At 44.2% G+C, this 16,784-nt stretch overlaps 1 protein-coding gene across 5 annotated transcripts in view; it reads right to left on the bottom strand.

Annotated features, from left to right (window-relative positions):
- Window positions 1–16,516, bottom strand: part of PPP2R3A (protein phosphatase 2 regulatory subunit B''alpha) — a 60,871-nt gene extending 44,355 nt beyond the window's left edge. For all 5 annotated transcript variants that reach the window (XM_042878259.1, XM_042878255.1, XM_042878256.1 and 2 more), the window contains exons 1-2: window positions 16,464–16,516; window positions 3,702–6,158 (exon numbers count right to left, since the gene is read on the bottom strand). In XM_042878259.1, coding sequence (XP_042734193.1) covers window positions 3,702–5,702 — 2,001 coding nt within the window. In that variant the 5' untranslated portion in view covers window positions 5,703–6,158; window positions 16,464–16,516. The remainder of the gene's footprint in view (window positions 1–3,701; window positions 6,159–16,463) is intronic.
- Between the last annotated feature and the right edge of the window lie 268 nt (window positions 16,517–16,784).

Here is a 16,784-nt window from a genome sequence, read left to right as displayed (position 1 = left end):
CTCCAAATGCCTTGAAAACAGATCAAGCTTCTCCAGCAATAGCATCCACTTCTTATTGGTTTTAGAGTCAACAAGGCTGAAAAATTCAATGTATATCAGTTTTGCACCAATACCTTCAGATGTCTGTTTTAAGACAAACCAACCTAACGCAGGAAGAATCTGTATCTGCTGTGAGTACAAAATTAGCCCACCTGCCAGGCATGTCTCCTTAAGTGGTTAATATTGGCTCTTTAAATTCCTTAGTTTCACCTAATTTTCTTGTCATTTCTGATTCCAAGATACTTTAAGATTCATTTATTATTTTCCTTTATTTCAATTACTATTATCAAACAATCAAAATCTCCTTTCTTACCGTTTGGGATTAGAAAGCATGAATAATCGATGTTTGAAAAGAGTGCAGATAACTTAATTGAGTGATGTCACAACATCTGATCCAAACAATTCGTAACATATGTAGAGGAAATCTGATTCCAGGAAGTTATCCATTATATTACAAATGCATTTTGAGACAATGTGATTATTTAATGTAAAAGCCCTGTAAGCTCTGAGCTTTCTGCTTCAAGGTCCATCTCTCCTTGACCAAAGGCAGCTGTACCACCCACTGCACTTCAACATAGCTAATTTCTGATTACTCATTTAGCAGAAAACAAGCTTAAAATATTAAGTTTGTACATAAGCATCGGGGTAAGTAAAAAGAAAGTTCAAAGCCATGCAATAGGGAAGTGGAGAAATGAGGAAGAGAAACAGGAGGCAGGACCACACTTTCTAGCTCACTGCACCGCAAGTAGGCTTTCGATACGAGGTGCTCAGTGGAGGCAGGATGTGAAGAGGCAGCCTCTGCTGGCATCAAACTCCTGGCCTGGTTTCTGCTCTCAAGACTATTCACAAACTTCACCCAGCAGCTCTTAAAACAGAATGCATAAGCAGGGCTTGGAGCAGAGCCCTGCACTTTCAAACTTGATCCTGAAGGCAGAATGAGCATGTAAGGTTCTTAAAGGCTTTATTGCATACTTACACTCCAGTACTATGCACTTTGCAAGCATTCATTAACCAAATTTAAATGCTTCATCAAATCATCCATCCTGCACAGGTTGCAGGGCAAGGGCACAGAGAAGCTAAGGTCAAAAACACCCACCCCTGACTTTTCCAAGAACTCTGCAGGAGACATTTCAAACAAAAGGCAGAACCCTTTACTTTACCCTCCCTCCCCCCTAAAAAATATCTATCAGTCATCACATCTGTAGATCAGATAATTCCTACAGCCCACTTTCTACTTCTCCCTTACTCCCTGTTTCTAGTTTTACCTCATAACTGTCAGTCCAACTAAGCTGTGCTCCTTACTGCCCTCCTGCCTACAAAGAATACAGCTATTTGGTTTGCTGCTGGTCCTTCTCGGACTAGCAAACATTTGGGGTACTTTTTGCTAGCTCCTAGCTAGTCAGCTGAATTATTTTCACTGAACCATGCATTTCAAAAAACATTTTATAAGAAAGATCAGCTTACAGCAGAACACACAGAACAGGAAATTTTAAACTAAATACTTAGTCCCGAGATAAGCAGCGGAAAACTGGATCTCAGATTGGGAAATGTCAAACAGCCTGGAAGCATGCAAAGCTTCCTGGACTGCCTATAAGAAGCATGATTTGCTCATTACGTGCTCTGAAAAACTGATGGACTTCTTGAGTATTCATTTCCTAATTTATAAATATTTTGGTTTTGAAATTGAGGAGGCAAGTAATTCTATTGTTCTGCATGGATGATCATAACCGGCTCTTACGACAAAGGGAAAAATCTGTTGCTGATGCAAGTTAGCACAGATTTCAATGCAGATAGACCAGTCTGAGCCAGCAGGCGGCCTGGCCTGAAGGGGCTTCACCTTTCCTTCCACATTGCTCAAGGGACTGGAACTGCCACAAGCATCAGGAATGAAAATCGCACTGCATTTTCACCAATGTTAGATCTGGTAGGTTTTTGTTTGTTCGCTTTTGCATGTGTGCTGTACAATTACTTGATAATCATTTACGAGCCCCAAGAAAATACAACAAACACTTCAGAAATTCACGGAAATTCTCCAGCCAGATTCAGAGTTAACCAACATGTTATACCCTACAGGCTACACCTACAGGTGAGGTGATGAGCACAAAACATTCTCTATAAACCCCACCAAACCACAGAGAAAGCCATAGCTGGTTTAACCAGCAGTTCAGGTGACTTCTGTCCACTCAGCTAAGGGCTAACCCACTCTGAAGGGCACCAGCTGCACTGTGCAGCACAGGCCCCTCCAGGTCTCCTCTGCTTTCCCAAGGCATTTCTTTTCTTCTGTGAGTTTTGGTGCTAGCCACATGCACAAAGCTGAGCTGTAGTAAGCGAGAGGAGCTCCGGTAATACTGGTACACATTGTATGTCTGTGAAGGCAGGCTAAGAGCAAACACACAAACCACAGGGATAATGAGGGAAACAAACCAGTAGGGAACCAACTGAAAAAAGCTGTTTGACAGTCTAAGAGTATCCAAGTTCTCAGGTATTGTACAAAAGCAGCCACAAAACGCAGATGTCACACGATAATTTTTGTTTCAAGTTCACAAGTTAAAAAAAAATCTTGTAAATACATAAGGCAAGAATAGTTATTAAAAGATTGCTTCAGAACCTTTAAAGCTGCTTAGTTCAACACTTTGAGGAAGAAGCTCTTTTGGCTTGCTGGAGATATCCAACAAGGTCATATCTGCCATTTTCCATAAGCAAAGATGCACAGAGAAGAATTAGAAATGCTTGGAGAGCATCTAGTCTTAAAACTAAGAAAAAAAATCATGTCATGTAGGGAGATAAAATTCTTCTCTCCATCCCAGCCCTTTCAGAACTGCACCAAATACCTGTGTTTTCAGGAAATCAAACATCCTGAAGACATGCAAACCATGCTCCTGCTGGAAAGAGCTCTGAGAGTTCACTGATAACCTGGACGCCTTCTCAAGTATATAAATGGAAAATGGATTTGGGGAAGCAAAGCCCTTCTGTGCACCTTGTGGGACCTTGTTACTGCATTGTTATGGAAGTGTGGCACTCATTTTCAAATGGGAAGTATTAGGAGCTGGACAGAGAGCTTCAGCTTCCCTCTAAAGCAGGCTTCCAACCAGACCCTTCTCAAAAAATCCTGCTTCTTGTTTGAGAAACGCGCAGTGTGGATACCGTAACCACTCTGTGCACTGAGGACACAGGAAGGGAAATAAATAAATAAATCTTCTTAGGTTTCATTGTTGTACCACAGAGGATCTTTATTCAGGATCCACCGATAAGCAGTACAAAGGAAGCTGTTACTCTGAGAAGGGAAAGGGCAAGGTGGAGCCTCCAGTTCCCACTGAACTGGTGAGAGCCAATCCGGTGCCTGCTCCCAGGAATAAAGCAGTAAGCTGAAACACTGCCTCAGCCCTTCTGTTATATAGGACCCACTTAAGTACAAGCAAACAGGAGGCTACAGGAGCACCATCAGGAAAACAACAAGGTGAAAGGTGAAACTGCACGTCAGAGCCCATTTTGTTTGCTCAGTTTTTTTGTTTCCTTTTTCGTTTCTGCATCAATACTACTGCCAGGTTGAGCACATTATTCCACAACGCAGCATCGAAAGAATTGCTTACCACTCGTAACATTTTTTCCACATTTTTTTCCACATTTGTTTTATTATCCACTTAAAGGCTTCATCCTCTTACCTTAATTACTTCTGGTGCCTGCTGAATCAAAGCTGGAACAGAGTCTCTGGAGGCAGCCCCAGCATGGCTTTTTTGCCCTGCAAGGAGGGACTGTGAAGGAGTTGACAATGTTTCCTGAAGAATTTGCATCACTTCCTTCTCCTTGGACAAGCTTCCTTTGCCTGTCTGGAATTCCACTAGTTCCTGGGCAAAGTCCTCGATGCTTTCTAAGATACGCAGTAAAAGGGCTCTGTCATCTTCTTCCATTTTATGACCATTGGTTTCCATGATTTTCGACAAAGGGGAAGTGGGGTCACTGGGTTTACTTTTGGGTTCAAGAGCCGCAGGTAGTACCGGCCTACCCTGCCAGCCAAGCACCTGCAGACAGGCAGGTTCGCTCTCCTTTGGAGGGGGCTCCCTAAAAGTACTCTCCATTTTCTGTGAGAAGTGCTCCAAGTCCAGCAGCAGTTTATCTATTTCATCCTTGTCTATCTTGCACGTCTGTTCTCCTTTGGAGATGCCAGCTTGAGAACCACGCAATACAGAATCTGAAACTGGTTTTAAAAGATTACTTTTCTCAGAAGCGTGAGAAAGTTCACCTCCTACCCTGGCAGGTTCTGCTTTACCATCAGCAATCGCATCTGAAGAACCAGATAGCTGGTAGCTATGCTTTAAACTCTCCCAGTCCTCCTTCTCCTTTGCCCTCGTTGTTTTCTCCAGCACTCTTTCCCCATCTGACTCTTCCTCGATGTACAAAACCTCAGTGGAAGGTGTGCAGTCAGGAAGCCTTGTGGCTGATAACTGAGGTAGAACACAAGCATCTTTCACAGCTCTCACAGTGTTCTCCTGTGAGGTGCTGCAAAGGGAGTTTGAGGTAAAGCTCACAGTGCTTGTTTGGATGGACTGAGAGGCACTTGTCACCTCACACTGGTCGCCTGGTGGTCTGACAGGAACTGCATTTGAGGATGGAAGCTGAATAATATCTTCATACCTAGGTGGCTGCTCATCTCCAAATATTGGCGAAAAGGGAGTTTGCTGCAAGCCATGAAAACAGTTCACTAATTCTCCAAGATCACCTGCCTCCTTGTGCCCAGGTGGCTTGAACTCAAAGGGTAGCTTTTTCAGGTACGAAGAAAATCTTCTCATCAGATTCACATATATCATTTCTGAACTAGCCAGAGGATCGCTGCTATTCCCTCCACTAACACTGTCTGCGGATTTCTTTTTGATGCAGTGCTTTATTATGTCAGTGCACTTCTTCAGATCCTCTGAGCACTTGAGCAAGATGTCTAAGCACACTTTAATATCTCCACCAGAAGAACCATCCAGCTTGTGCTTCTCCAAAATCTGGGTAATGAAGTTTTCGTCAGAAAAGGAATGAGGTGAGAAGGGAACCATGGGATTCATACTGACTTCTGGAGCATCATTGCTCTCCTGCCATTTCTCCACAGGCGAGGGACTCTGCAAAAAGCCACACGGAGGAGAGTTCTCATCGTTGCTGAAGTGCCCATAAATCATGTCAAAATCAAATGATCGTCTGCTGAATGATTCTGAACGAACTTTCCTCCCCTTTCTGTAGGCCACATGATTGGAAGAGTTTTTGAGCTTCTCAAACGAGAATTCCTTTATTTTACCACTGGCGAGATTTATTGCCTCACCAGTAATGTCTTTTAAACTGCCAGAAGCTTGCACCGAAGAGCCCTTTTTGATTCTGGGATTATTCAGGAGTATTTGCTGATAGTCCTCATTCCCAGGTAAGGCAAGGCCATTTTCAGAAACTGGAATTTTGTGGTCTAGGTTGGCATCTTGGACACCGAGTTCTGCACACACACTGTGGTGGGCAACTATACATGCAACTCCTTGCTTAAACACCTGGCAGGTCCCCGTGCAGTAATGCACTGTGTGCTGAAAGTGCTGTTCTATCACCACGCTGCTGTAGCAGTTCACAGTTGTGACCATAAGCCTGTAGGTTGCTGCCATAGCACAGATCCCGCTTGGAAGTGAGGCTTCAAAATTCACCATTAATTTAGCAGGCAAAAATAAACCCCTTTGACTTTGCACAGCCACACCAGATTGAATAGAAATACTCAAACATCAGTTGAAAACATTCAAGCCACGTGAGAAACAACTGTCTTGGAAAGTCCTAGTGAAGTCTGGAGTGGTATCGGCAGTAGTTACAACAATTAGTGCAACCTGCATATGGTTTGACTTAAGGCAACTTGATTTCTGTACTCCACGCAGAGAGCTCTGCTGATCAGAGACACAGCCTGAGCTGCTCCATTTCTAACAGCCCAGGTAGTGTCTCCAAAAGGAGTCATAAATTTCAGGCAGCTTTAGGGCAAAGCTGACAACAATTTTTGTTTGATCTTTCTTTTCAGGTTGATCAGTAGAAGACAGACAATAATCAAGTGGTATGTACAGATAAAAAATCCACAGTATGCTTGTGTGATTCCCTTCTCACATTGTTAAGGAAGGTCCCTGCAAGAGAAAGAGAAACAAGAGTCATTACAACTGACATGTAAGATACAGCCTTTTCTGACACCAAACAAATGGCATCAGACCTTACCAACCAGCATTCAGGCTTGTATGGAGTGAGAACAGGCTGATATTTTTCCTTCACTCAGATCTACCATATAAGAACACTGCTAAGGAGCTAGCCTATATTTATACACGGGCTGTGTGTTGCTCTGTTGCCATTTTAACAGCTCTATTTTAACCGCTCATTGATTTCTTTTTTCCAGACTTGCTTATTTCCCCCCTCTTTCCTATTCTGAGCAAAACATTACCTTTAATTCTAACGGTACACAACACTGTGATAATGTTGCAAATTTCTGGCTTTCATTTCCCAAGACCCTCTAACACAAGGAAAACAGTGGTTGAGAAAAGCACTTTCAGGATTTCCAAATTCTCTGGATTATAAAGCACTGCAAACAGCCTGAAGCAAAGCAGATGAATGCCTCTAAAAATGTTTGGCCTTTCATAAAGGCTACTTCCATTAGCCTTTCACCAAGGTCTCTGGGACTATGGCAAACATTTTAAGGCAAAATTGCTTTTTTTATTCTCCTATAACCCATAAATAGCGTAACAGACTTCTTAAATAAGTCTGCTTGTGTAGACACCAAGAGCAGAAAATAGCATTTGTGTAGAGGTTCTGTCTGTGAAAATCAGAATTGAGAATTTTACACTCAGAGTAAGCATTTATGGTTGCATTTCCTATCATAATGGTTAAATTGTACAAAAAGCAAAAAACAAACCCATCCTGCTGAACATTGACATTTTATATATTATAAATCCTTCATATGAAGTTGAAAAGAACTGATTTTAAGATTATTTGATGGGATTCATAAACACATCAAATCTGCTTATTACAATTAAGTAGAATTGCACGCAGAAGCCTTTCTGATTTGTTCCGTGGATTACATAAAACATTGCAATGATTGCATGCAAGATGAAGTAGCAACTGCTCCAACTACCAGGCTGGTGTCTGTAACAGGCTGCCACCTGCCTATCAAGCACCACAGGCCAATCTGTCTGTTGTACCAGGGCCAGCTTCACAGCGCGCTTCTGTGCCTGCCCCATACTGCTCCTCCCTGCACCCACTGGCATAGCCCCAAAGGCCCACAGGCACAGGAGAGCCTTCCAAAGGGATGATCAGAGGTATGGGGTGTGCCCCAGCCACAGCACTGAGTCAGAGGATAAAGGGCGTAAACAGAACCATTTTTAAACCCTGGGGTCCTTATACGTGGAGCAGAAGCCTAGGTAATAAGACTCCACACCCTCCAGTCACTGACTCTCAGGCTCCACAATCAGGTGCGTTTAATGCTTCGCTGAATCAGAGCCACAGTTTAAAAAATGGCTCACCAACGTGCTCATCTTATAAGACTTAGCAGGCTTTGTTCAGGCAGGAAAACCCATGCTTCCATGACTCCAAGAAGTCTAATGATCTCTGCACTCCAAGAGCCTTCTAACACTTTCAGAGGTAAAAGTCTATTTGCTGCTTGCTCTTTTTTGACTCTCCATCAACAAACTTCCCAGCATCTCCCGAAAGAAAAGTTCCATGATGTTTAGAGAAAATAGAGGCCATCAGAAGAGATTAGAAAAGTCAATATTGTTTCCAAAAAAGCATGAGACTTGTTCAGAGCTCCTTCCTCCCTCCTCCATGAGTCACAGCAGAAGACTGCTCTTCACAATTGCTCCAGTCCTCTCTTCCCTACTTTTCTAATGAAAAGTTTTACCACCAAGGAAGACTGTCTGAGATGTACATAATTTGGGAAACAATTGCATCTTGACAAAGCTATTCCCTAATCATAGAAATAACACGTTAAATCTCTCTGACTCCTCTATCACTCCAAGGGGTTGCTTCCCCCTTGTATATGTACTCCTTCCATTGGGATTAAGTTTCTCCCATCCTTTAAGCTATCTTCAAACACTGAAGCTTTTCATGTCATTAAGATTACTCCACAAGGATTTGTCAAATGAAGTCTCACAGATTCTCAGCCTAAACCGCTGCTTCTTCAGTTCAGTTTTGCTTTTCTAGATATGCTCAACAACACATGAAGCAGCTCCTCCTATCATCTCCGCTTTCCAAATAATTCTACATGCTTAAGCCCTAAGCCACTGCTCAGCCATGCTCAAGCAGTCAGCCCCTTAGAAGAAGGATGCTGTACAGCCACGCTTGCTGCATTCTCTGACCTCTTCCCAACCAGGCTGTGTTTCTCTGGTACCACCACATCCAGGAGCCAACACAATCAAGACACAGACATGTCACGGCTGTCACAACATGACCTCCTCCTCCGTGCTCAGATGTCTTCAGCCCTTTTACTGTTGCGGCAGGGAAAGAAGTAAACAGAGAATGAATATTAAAAACCTAATAGCCTCTTTCCAGCCAGTTTAATGTCTTCTCGGTGAATATCACTTGCCTTATTTTCACTGTCTGCAGAAATGTGCTAAGGTATCTCAAGGCACTGAAGCACTTGTCTCCAGCTACACACAGCCAAGACCAGTAACTTCCCAGGCGGCACAAATGCACACACACACAGAGTATAAACTGCATTTCTCACTCCTCCACTGGCTTTGCTTGACCAGGATTAGCATGCACTCAGCTCACAGCTTTATTTGACACTGAACCACCAAACACGATCCAGCATATAAACCCAGTCAAGACAAAATCTTCCTGTTACCAGATCTGGGAATCTGGTCTCAAATTGAGCTTGAATGGGCTTTTGTTGAGACTTTGGGCTGGTGACTCAAATCTACTATTTATGAACAGCAACAATGGAAAGACTGAGTGCATTAAGAAACATCCATATTTCCATCCTTTCGACCTCCCATTTCATTCCAGTTGTGCTTCTAAACAGCCCCCAGTTCAGATATGCTGGAGATAGATTCAGTAATTAGGACTGCTGCCACGAAACCAACTCCAACCCTAAGGATACAGGGTTGGTTTCACGATATAAACTGTGAATGAATAGGGCTTCTTGTGTGACTGCAGAATAATGCTTCATGTCTTCCCTATCTGCAAGAAGAAATGAATCACTTTCCAAGGGAAAAAATTATTGCAGATACTAATAATATAAAAGGTTACTCTACAGTACACAAGAAATTCTATTCATGTAAAGATTATGCTCAAGTAAAGTAACTGAACAATGACAATCTGTAAGCTAGGGATCCACCAGCCAGCAACTTGGCTTATGTGCAAATGGAGCCTAGCAAGCCAGGAACAGGCCTCTGCTGCCTCTGAAAGCTTCATGGTAAGCACAGCTTTTCCTTCATTCCAAGACTAGCAACAACATTAGCAGTAACCCTAAGAGGAAACCAGCCCTTTCTGCGTCCGTACACAGCAAAGGTGTCACTCACTATGTAAGCATGCTTGCTTCAAGCAGAACAGGTGGTAGGGTAAGTTCTCCAGCTTGGATACTTCTATAAAAATAACAGAGGGGAAAAAAAATAATAAGAAAAATCAATAGCTCTGCCTTTTGACAAGTCATCAAGGTGGTTTCAGAAGCACCATCCCAGCTATGCGATCAGGTGCCATGTCCTAGCTCTGAGAGGAGCTGGTTGTGCCAAAAAGCAGCTTAACTGCATCTTCTCATTCAGAAATGCTTGGATTTTGTTCACGTTTTATTGAACAGCAAATTACATTGATTATAGAAAACAAAAGCTGGCACATAAAGTGATGTTTTCTTGCAAAGCACAAATGTCAGGCAGCCTTTGGTACTTCAGTAAATAAAAGGAAAAAGTATTCACTTACTCCTGTAAGTTCTACAATTCCACAAGCCATTGCAGAGTGGTACTGGGCGTTGGGATTTATCATTATGCTTCTTCCTATGTGGCCCAAGTCGTAATATTGTCAACCGAGATTACAAAGCACACGTGCAAATGCAGACTCAGAGGATGGAGATGAGAATAGAAGAGGTGACTCAGTTGTTGAAGAGTTGCTGTGCAGCATCAGAAGGAGCTGACACAGAGCCACAGTCCACAAAAGCCAAAGAAGCTCAGATCACACAGCAGCCACAGCTCCAATGGCCCCATCCCAGTCAGCACAGCGACTGGTGATTTTATAAAGCATTCTACAGACACTGGAAAAGTCTTGGAAAATCTGGTATTAAAACCATTGGATGTTCCACCTTTGCTGGAACTGCTCATCTGCTGAACTGAGCAGAAATGCTGCAATGAACCATTTGTGTGTTATTTTGACCTGCACCACAAAGGACCCAATTTACAAACGGCCACCACAAGTTACCTTCCAAAGCAGGCTGGACACAAAACTAAGAAAATTTACCTTTTCTTCCCATATTGACACATGTGCAAACATTCAGCACAAAATTTACCTGTGAAATTATAGAATCAGAAGTGCACACACCACTTAAACCAGCAAGGTTTGAGAAACTGCAACATCTCCAAGACCAACGTCTCCAAGACCAACGTCTCCAAGAGCTGCCTTTACCCCTGCCAGGGGATCTGCTGCAGCCAAACAAACCTCTCTTTGAACCACAGCATATTCCTTATTACATTCATTCTGAGTTCTTCAATACTTAATTACATTCACTGTAGAGAAGAGGTCATTATTTCTGATTTGAGCACGTTTAACACCAAGTTCCAGCAAACAGGCATCAGGTTTTCTTAAGATAATCTAGAAAAATCTTTCAGGGAGTGAGGTTTCCTCACCTGCAAATACAGGCATGTTATGATCAAACCACCTCCAAGCTTTCTCCACGATTTACAGACGTTTTGCAATACAGATGTCTTCCAAGTCAATGCTGCAGCCCTTTCCTGAACTTTGTCAGCATTCTTGCAAAGAAAATGAAGCAGACGTGGGATTCATCTCATTCAAGTCATTGACCTCAAAGTAAAGTGTATTTTTATGATGCAGGAAGCCAAACTGCACACAAGATCCAGAATAGATGAAAAACGTATTCAGAAATGAATTTCTAAACTGCCTTTCAAAAACACCATCACTACACAGTGCTCTCACCTTCCAAGACTCACAGAGCATTCTTCAGCCCAGACATTCTCAAATGTCAGTTCTCTCAAGCACCTGAGTAAATTCATATCTTCTCTCTTCCTTCCTCTTTCAAAAGGAAAGGACATTACTGTCCTTGTCAGGACCTATCATGGAAAGGTCTAAACAAGAATGGAGATACTGGCACAGCCTCAGGGGAAGGAGCAGCAGATGGGCAACAAGAGTAACCCAAAGGGTTGGTAAAGCTTTTAAGTGATGAGCAACCAGGCTTGATAAAGCACTTCAGACTGAAAGAGAAGACTTGGGAAGAATAGGATAGCCTAGAAAATCATGAATGGCACATAAAAGATGAATAAGGTCTGACTGCTCACCTCTTCCAGTACAGAACTAGATGCGACTGAGCGGTGCTCCAGGAACCACGCTAAAAACAGGCACACGTGCACTGCAAACCTGCAAAGCTCCCATCAAAGCAGATCACAGACACAGAAAGGTTCTGGGCAATCCAGGGGTTCTGTTTTAATATTTCCTTTAATACCACCAACTAGCACAAGAACCTTCCGCAACTCAATCACCTTTTGTTTCTACTACTCTCATTTTGCAATTCTTAGCATGTATCACCACTTCATTATTCAGCCTCTGTTCCAGATCATTTGCAACTGTTGAGCAACACAAGCCTGAGAATGGATCTCAATGTGATTACTCTTCACTAGAAAATCTGACATTTCTTCCTACACTTTAACCGGGTATTGGTTAATGAAAAACTTACCCTCCCTGCATGGCAGCATATTTCCTTTAAGAAGAGTTAATAAAAGCTTCGTGAGACTCTCCAAAAACCCAGGAACAGCAGAATACTTGCTTCTCTGTCTTTCATGCTTTTTTGCTGAATAGCTTCCAAGCCCTAATTTCTCCAGCTGAAGTGAGACTTCTGCATTCTTGCCGTGAACCACAAAGGTCACAGCAATGGAAGGACTAATGGAGGCACACCTCCAAGCAGACGTGACCTTGAGAATCACCATCTGTGACAGGATGATAAACACTGCTTTACAGTCAATAGAATTTGGAGAAGTCAATTTTCACACCTGGAAATCTATTTCAGTAGCTTTACGCTTAAAAAAAACAAAAAAAACCAACACCAAACGCCTCCTGAAATACAACGTGCCCCTGTTTACAGCAGCATAAAACAAACCCGACACTCAAAAAGATTAGGGCTGGTATCAGTAACAACAGCCTACACTGCTCTTTTAAAACAACCTTGGCACTGGTCCTTAACTATTGTTCTGACATACTGATTTACAGTTAGTGAGCACAGTGTTACTCAGTGCGATCCCCTCAGGTTAAGTCGCAGTGTTATCTAACGCTCGGGAGCTGCTGCACTCCTCACAAACATCAGCACGCAGGGTCCCAGAACACAGCTACACCAAAATGATTGGTGAGAACCAACGCAGGGGCCCTGAGGAGCTTTCTGTTGCTGGAAGAGCAGGACGGCTACAATTATCAAGGAAAGTTTCACCCTTCTCAGTTTTTCAGAAATATCTTTCTACACCTTTCCTTCTGCAGAGATTTGGAACCAAAACTGACCAGACAGGAATGTGTCCCACAGGACTGGCTTCCAGTTATACAGATGAGGCAGCAGGAGGCTGAAAGCTCACGCAATTTTTTTTTTGCCTAACAACCCAATAAGTTTAAATAATTTGCCAACTAATTGTTGTTCCTCTGTCTGTTTAGAGCTATTAGTTAATCTTAGGTTATTTAGCATGCCCCGATATATTAACAGACATGCCAGAACTTAGCAAGCCACAGGTAAAAAAAAAACAACACCTGTAGGAAGAATAAGCCCCACTTAAGTTTGTTATGCTGACAGAAAATAAGGTGACCAACCAGAAGACACTGGAAGTGGAGAAGATTCAAAAGCACATAATTAGCAAGGCTCGGGGCAGAGGTCAGAAAGCCAGCTTGATTAAGTAATGTCTCTGTTGGCTGTTTATACCCTTACAAGGAAAAAATAACTTCATATTAGCAGGATGTATTTCTTTTCCCTGGAAACAGTTAATTTAGTACCAACAACATCCGATGAATTTTCACAAATTAAAGTGATTTTATTGAAGCATTAAGAAAACAAAGGAGGAGTAGTGTTCAAGATGGCATTCCCTCAGTCCCTGCTAATGAGGTCAGCATTTACAGGTTTCACAAAACCATCTTGGAAACTGACAAGTTTCTCCCATAGCAGGCAAGCCATCTGCCAATTATTACCTGCTAGCTAATATAGATTTTTAATTCTATAAATTAACAATATTTTCCTTCATTACTCATCTATTTGGGGCTTATTTACTTTTCACTGCTGCCTTCCCTGACTTCACGTCTCATCTGCACCATACCACACTACTCACTTATTTCCTCAGGTATTCAAGAGTTTTGGTAAAAGTTCTTCACCTATGATGAGAATCCATTTCTCCAGGGTAATCCCAGCCTGGTACCAAGTGCAGCACTGCACGCCTTCAACCGGTCAGCAGTGAGAAGAGAGAAAACACTCCTGTTCTGTGCTGTGCGCCCATCCTCTCCTCTGAGGCATAATCACAGGAGCAAAGAGTACGCAGCCATTTCCACCAGTCATACCTTCCACAAGCCCATTCCTGCCAGCCTCCACTCATGCTCCCAAGACAGCAGCTGTTGAAATGTAACAAATTAGGCCAAAAGGTACAGCATGTCCCAGCATTCAAGAAGTCTGGCACAGCTACAGCTTGTACTGCTTATGACTCGGATAAGCCACACCAGAGGCACAGATCAGCATGATCAAAGCAAGAAGAAAATGAAGGAAGCTTAACTTTTCTATCCCCTTCCCTCCACGAAGGAAAACAAGGAGTGTTGTAGCCTGACATCTCTGCAGGACAGAGGCAGTCATTTCCTTTGTATCTTTATTAACCCAGGACTCTTTACAAAAGAATCAAGTTCTACCCATTTATCTCTGTGTATTTAAAAAGAAGCAGATTAAAATGACACAAAGAAAGATAAGCACTAAGAAGCATAAAGATCCTCATTCTAATTTCAGTGAATAGCAATCAGTGCTCACATTCATGAATATGAATATCTATTAAAACAAACAATCATTTTTAATCAGCTTTCTTAGGTCTGTGACCTCATATATTGCTTAGTATCTCCTACTCGTACAGCGTTCTACAATGAGGATGATTAATTTCTCTATCAGTATAGTATTATAGGCTTCTTAAACATTAACTTATTTGCCCTACTTCTCATGAATTCATGACTATTATCTTCCTTTTACCTGGCAAGAATCATGGCAAAGGAAAGAGTGCACCAGTTTGTAGTGCCCAGCTAGAGGCACTGATTTTTCAAGGCACGGGATGCCACAGAACATTTCATCCTCCAAAACACAACAAACTGCTCCATTGCACCTGCCCACATCGGTGTATCCACAGATCACATCCAGAGACCTAAGCATGAGGAAGAATACAATAGTGTACTTGGTAGAGGAAACTTGTCCTGTAAAACATACGAATCCAGTTCTGCGAGACAGCACTTCAGTGCCTTACTTATGAATAAGAAAGTCTCCTTCATACCATAGTTTTACTTCACTGTCCAGTTTCTGCCAGAATTGGAAAGCAAGTTCCAACCCCTAATTTAGTCTTCAAAAAGGTGCAGTTCTGTGTAACAGCTGAAAACCTAGTTATACAGGGAAAAAATAGCATGCAGTCATTTAGGATGGTACTGGAAAGCACTTATACAAGGGCAGTGAATTACAGCTGTAGGGAATCTCTCTATCTTTACCAAGATATTCCAAGTTCAGAGTGACTGAAGTCACATCCGTGTAATTCTAGGGAGCGGGTGAGGAGGTTTGTAGGAAGGACAGAAAAAGGTCCTGAGAGGATAAACACGGAAAAAAACAACCTGCACTGTGCAGCATCATATCTACCCTCCGTGGCTACCAATAGTGAACATTAAGACCACAGGACCCCATTGCAGCAATCTGAATCACCCACATCACCATGCTCACCAGCTGCACTGCAGGCTGCAGGCGAAGAGGATGGAACATGCATTGCCAGGGCAGCTCTCAGTACTCACACATGTCTGTTGACTTTAACTTGAGGCACTCTGACCACAGCTACCTTTAACGCTGTACCTCTGTGCAAAGTATGAGAGCAAGATAACACATGACAGTAGTTGCAGAGGTCTAGGTAATGGAAACTGGCCACGTGCCACTGGTAAACTTCAACTCTTCTCTGTTGCTTTGTATGCAGTCAATTGTTGCTTCAACTTCTCAGAATCCGACAGGCATTAAATAAATAATTTTACAAAATCAAGAATAGCACTGTCAATCTCCTCCCACTTTTCACAAGAATAACCTCCCTCTACCATAACTGGTGAGGGCAGACCTACCACACTCAAAAGATTCACAAAAATTAATCACGAGGAGAGGGCTATTTTAAGTAGATGCCTGTAAAGTTTATTTCTTGAAGCGGACATCAGTTTGCTTATACACGGCAAAGCCACGAGCACATCACCAATAAAACCCCCGCACTCAAAGGCAGCACTGCACAGCAAACAGTGCAGGGACCCCCGGCTGCTCTGCCACCACCTCCCCTCGGCACCGGCTGCCTTTCCAGGGAGAACAGGCGCAGACAGCACATCTCATCGTGCTTCCTTCTTTAGTGTGAAGAACAGAGGTAATAAAATCAGCCCCGGACTTCACAATATTTACATAACGTGGGACCAGCACAGTGTGTGATGACCTTCAGAGACTTGCTCCAGTAAGAACACGTCCTTCAGTAAATTATTCCATTATTCAATCACAACTTTACAAGTTTATGCCCAGCTTAATCTCGGGTTTGTCTGCCAGGGAACCAGCGAGACTCGCAGCCAAAGCCGCTCCCTTTCTTGCTCAGAAATGACTTTCTCTGTTTCATAGAAAACACTCAAGAAAAAAAATAATAGAAAAAGCCCTTTTTTCATAACCACCGAGCGCGGGGCTCAGCGGGGTTCTGCCTCGCTCAGCTCCCCCCAGGCATCGCGCACTGGCTTTCCGCGCTCACACGAGGTGAGAAGCGTTTCCTCCGCACCCCGCTCAGGACGCGCTACCTGCGCACTCCGCCGAGCCCCGCTCCTCCCGGCCCGGCCCGTCAGCTCCGGGACATCCCGCCCGGCGCCGGATCGCTTCTCCGCAGACATCGCGCCCCGCGGCCCGCCCCGCGGCCCGCCCCGCACCTGCCCCCGCTGCCGGTCCCCGAGGGGAGCGACAGCCACCCCCTCTGAGGGCGGCAGGCCCGGCCCGGCCCGGCCCGGCCCCGCTCCGCTCTCCCCGCACCTACCCGCCGGGGCGGCGCCCCGTCCCATGCCGGCACCGCCGCTCCCGCCGCCGGGCGCGCACTGCTGCCCGGACCGGCCGGCCCCTTCCGCGCGGCGGGGGGCCCCGCCCCGGAGGCGCGGCGGCGGGCGGGCGGCCCCGCAGGTCGAGGCCGGGCGGTGAGGAGCCGGAGGCGGCGGCGGAATGGCGCTGCCCGCGCTGAGGGGAGAGGAGAACAGCCCCCCACCCCCACTACACACACACCCACCCCGCGCGTCCACGCGCCGCCCCCTCGCTTCCCGCCCTCCGCCCCTCCTCAGCTGCGCCTCAGCGCTCTGCCCCGCGC

The sequence above is a fragment of the Lagopus leucura genome, unplaced genomic scaffold (genome assembly GCF_019238085.1).
Source record: "Lagopus leucura isolate 7727_CA_CO unplaced genomic scaffold, USGS_WTPT01 Super-Scaffold_100021, whole genome shotgun sequence".
In the NCBI taxonomy this organism is placed as follows: domain Eukaryota; kingdom Metazoa; phylum Chordata; class Aves; order Galliformes; family Phasianidae; genus Lagopus; species Lagopus leucura.
This window is presented reverse-complemented; position numbering and strand designations above follow the sequence as displayed.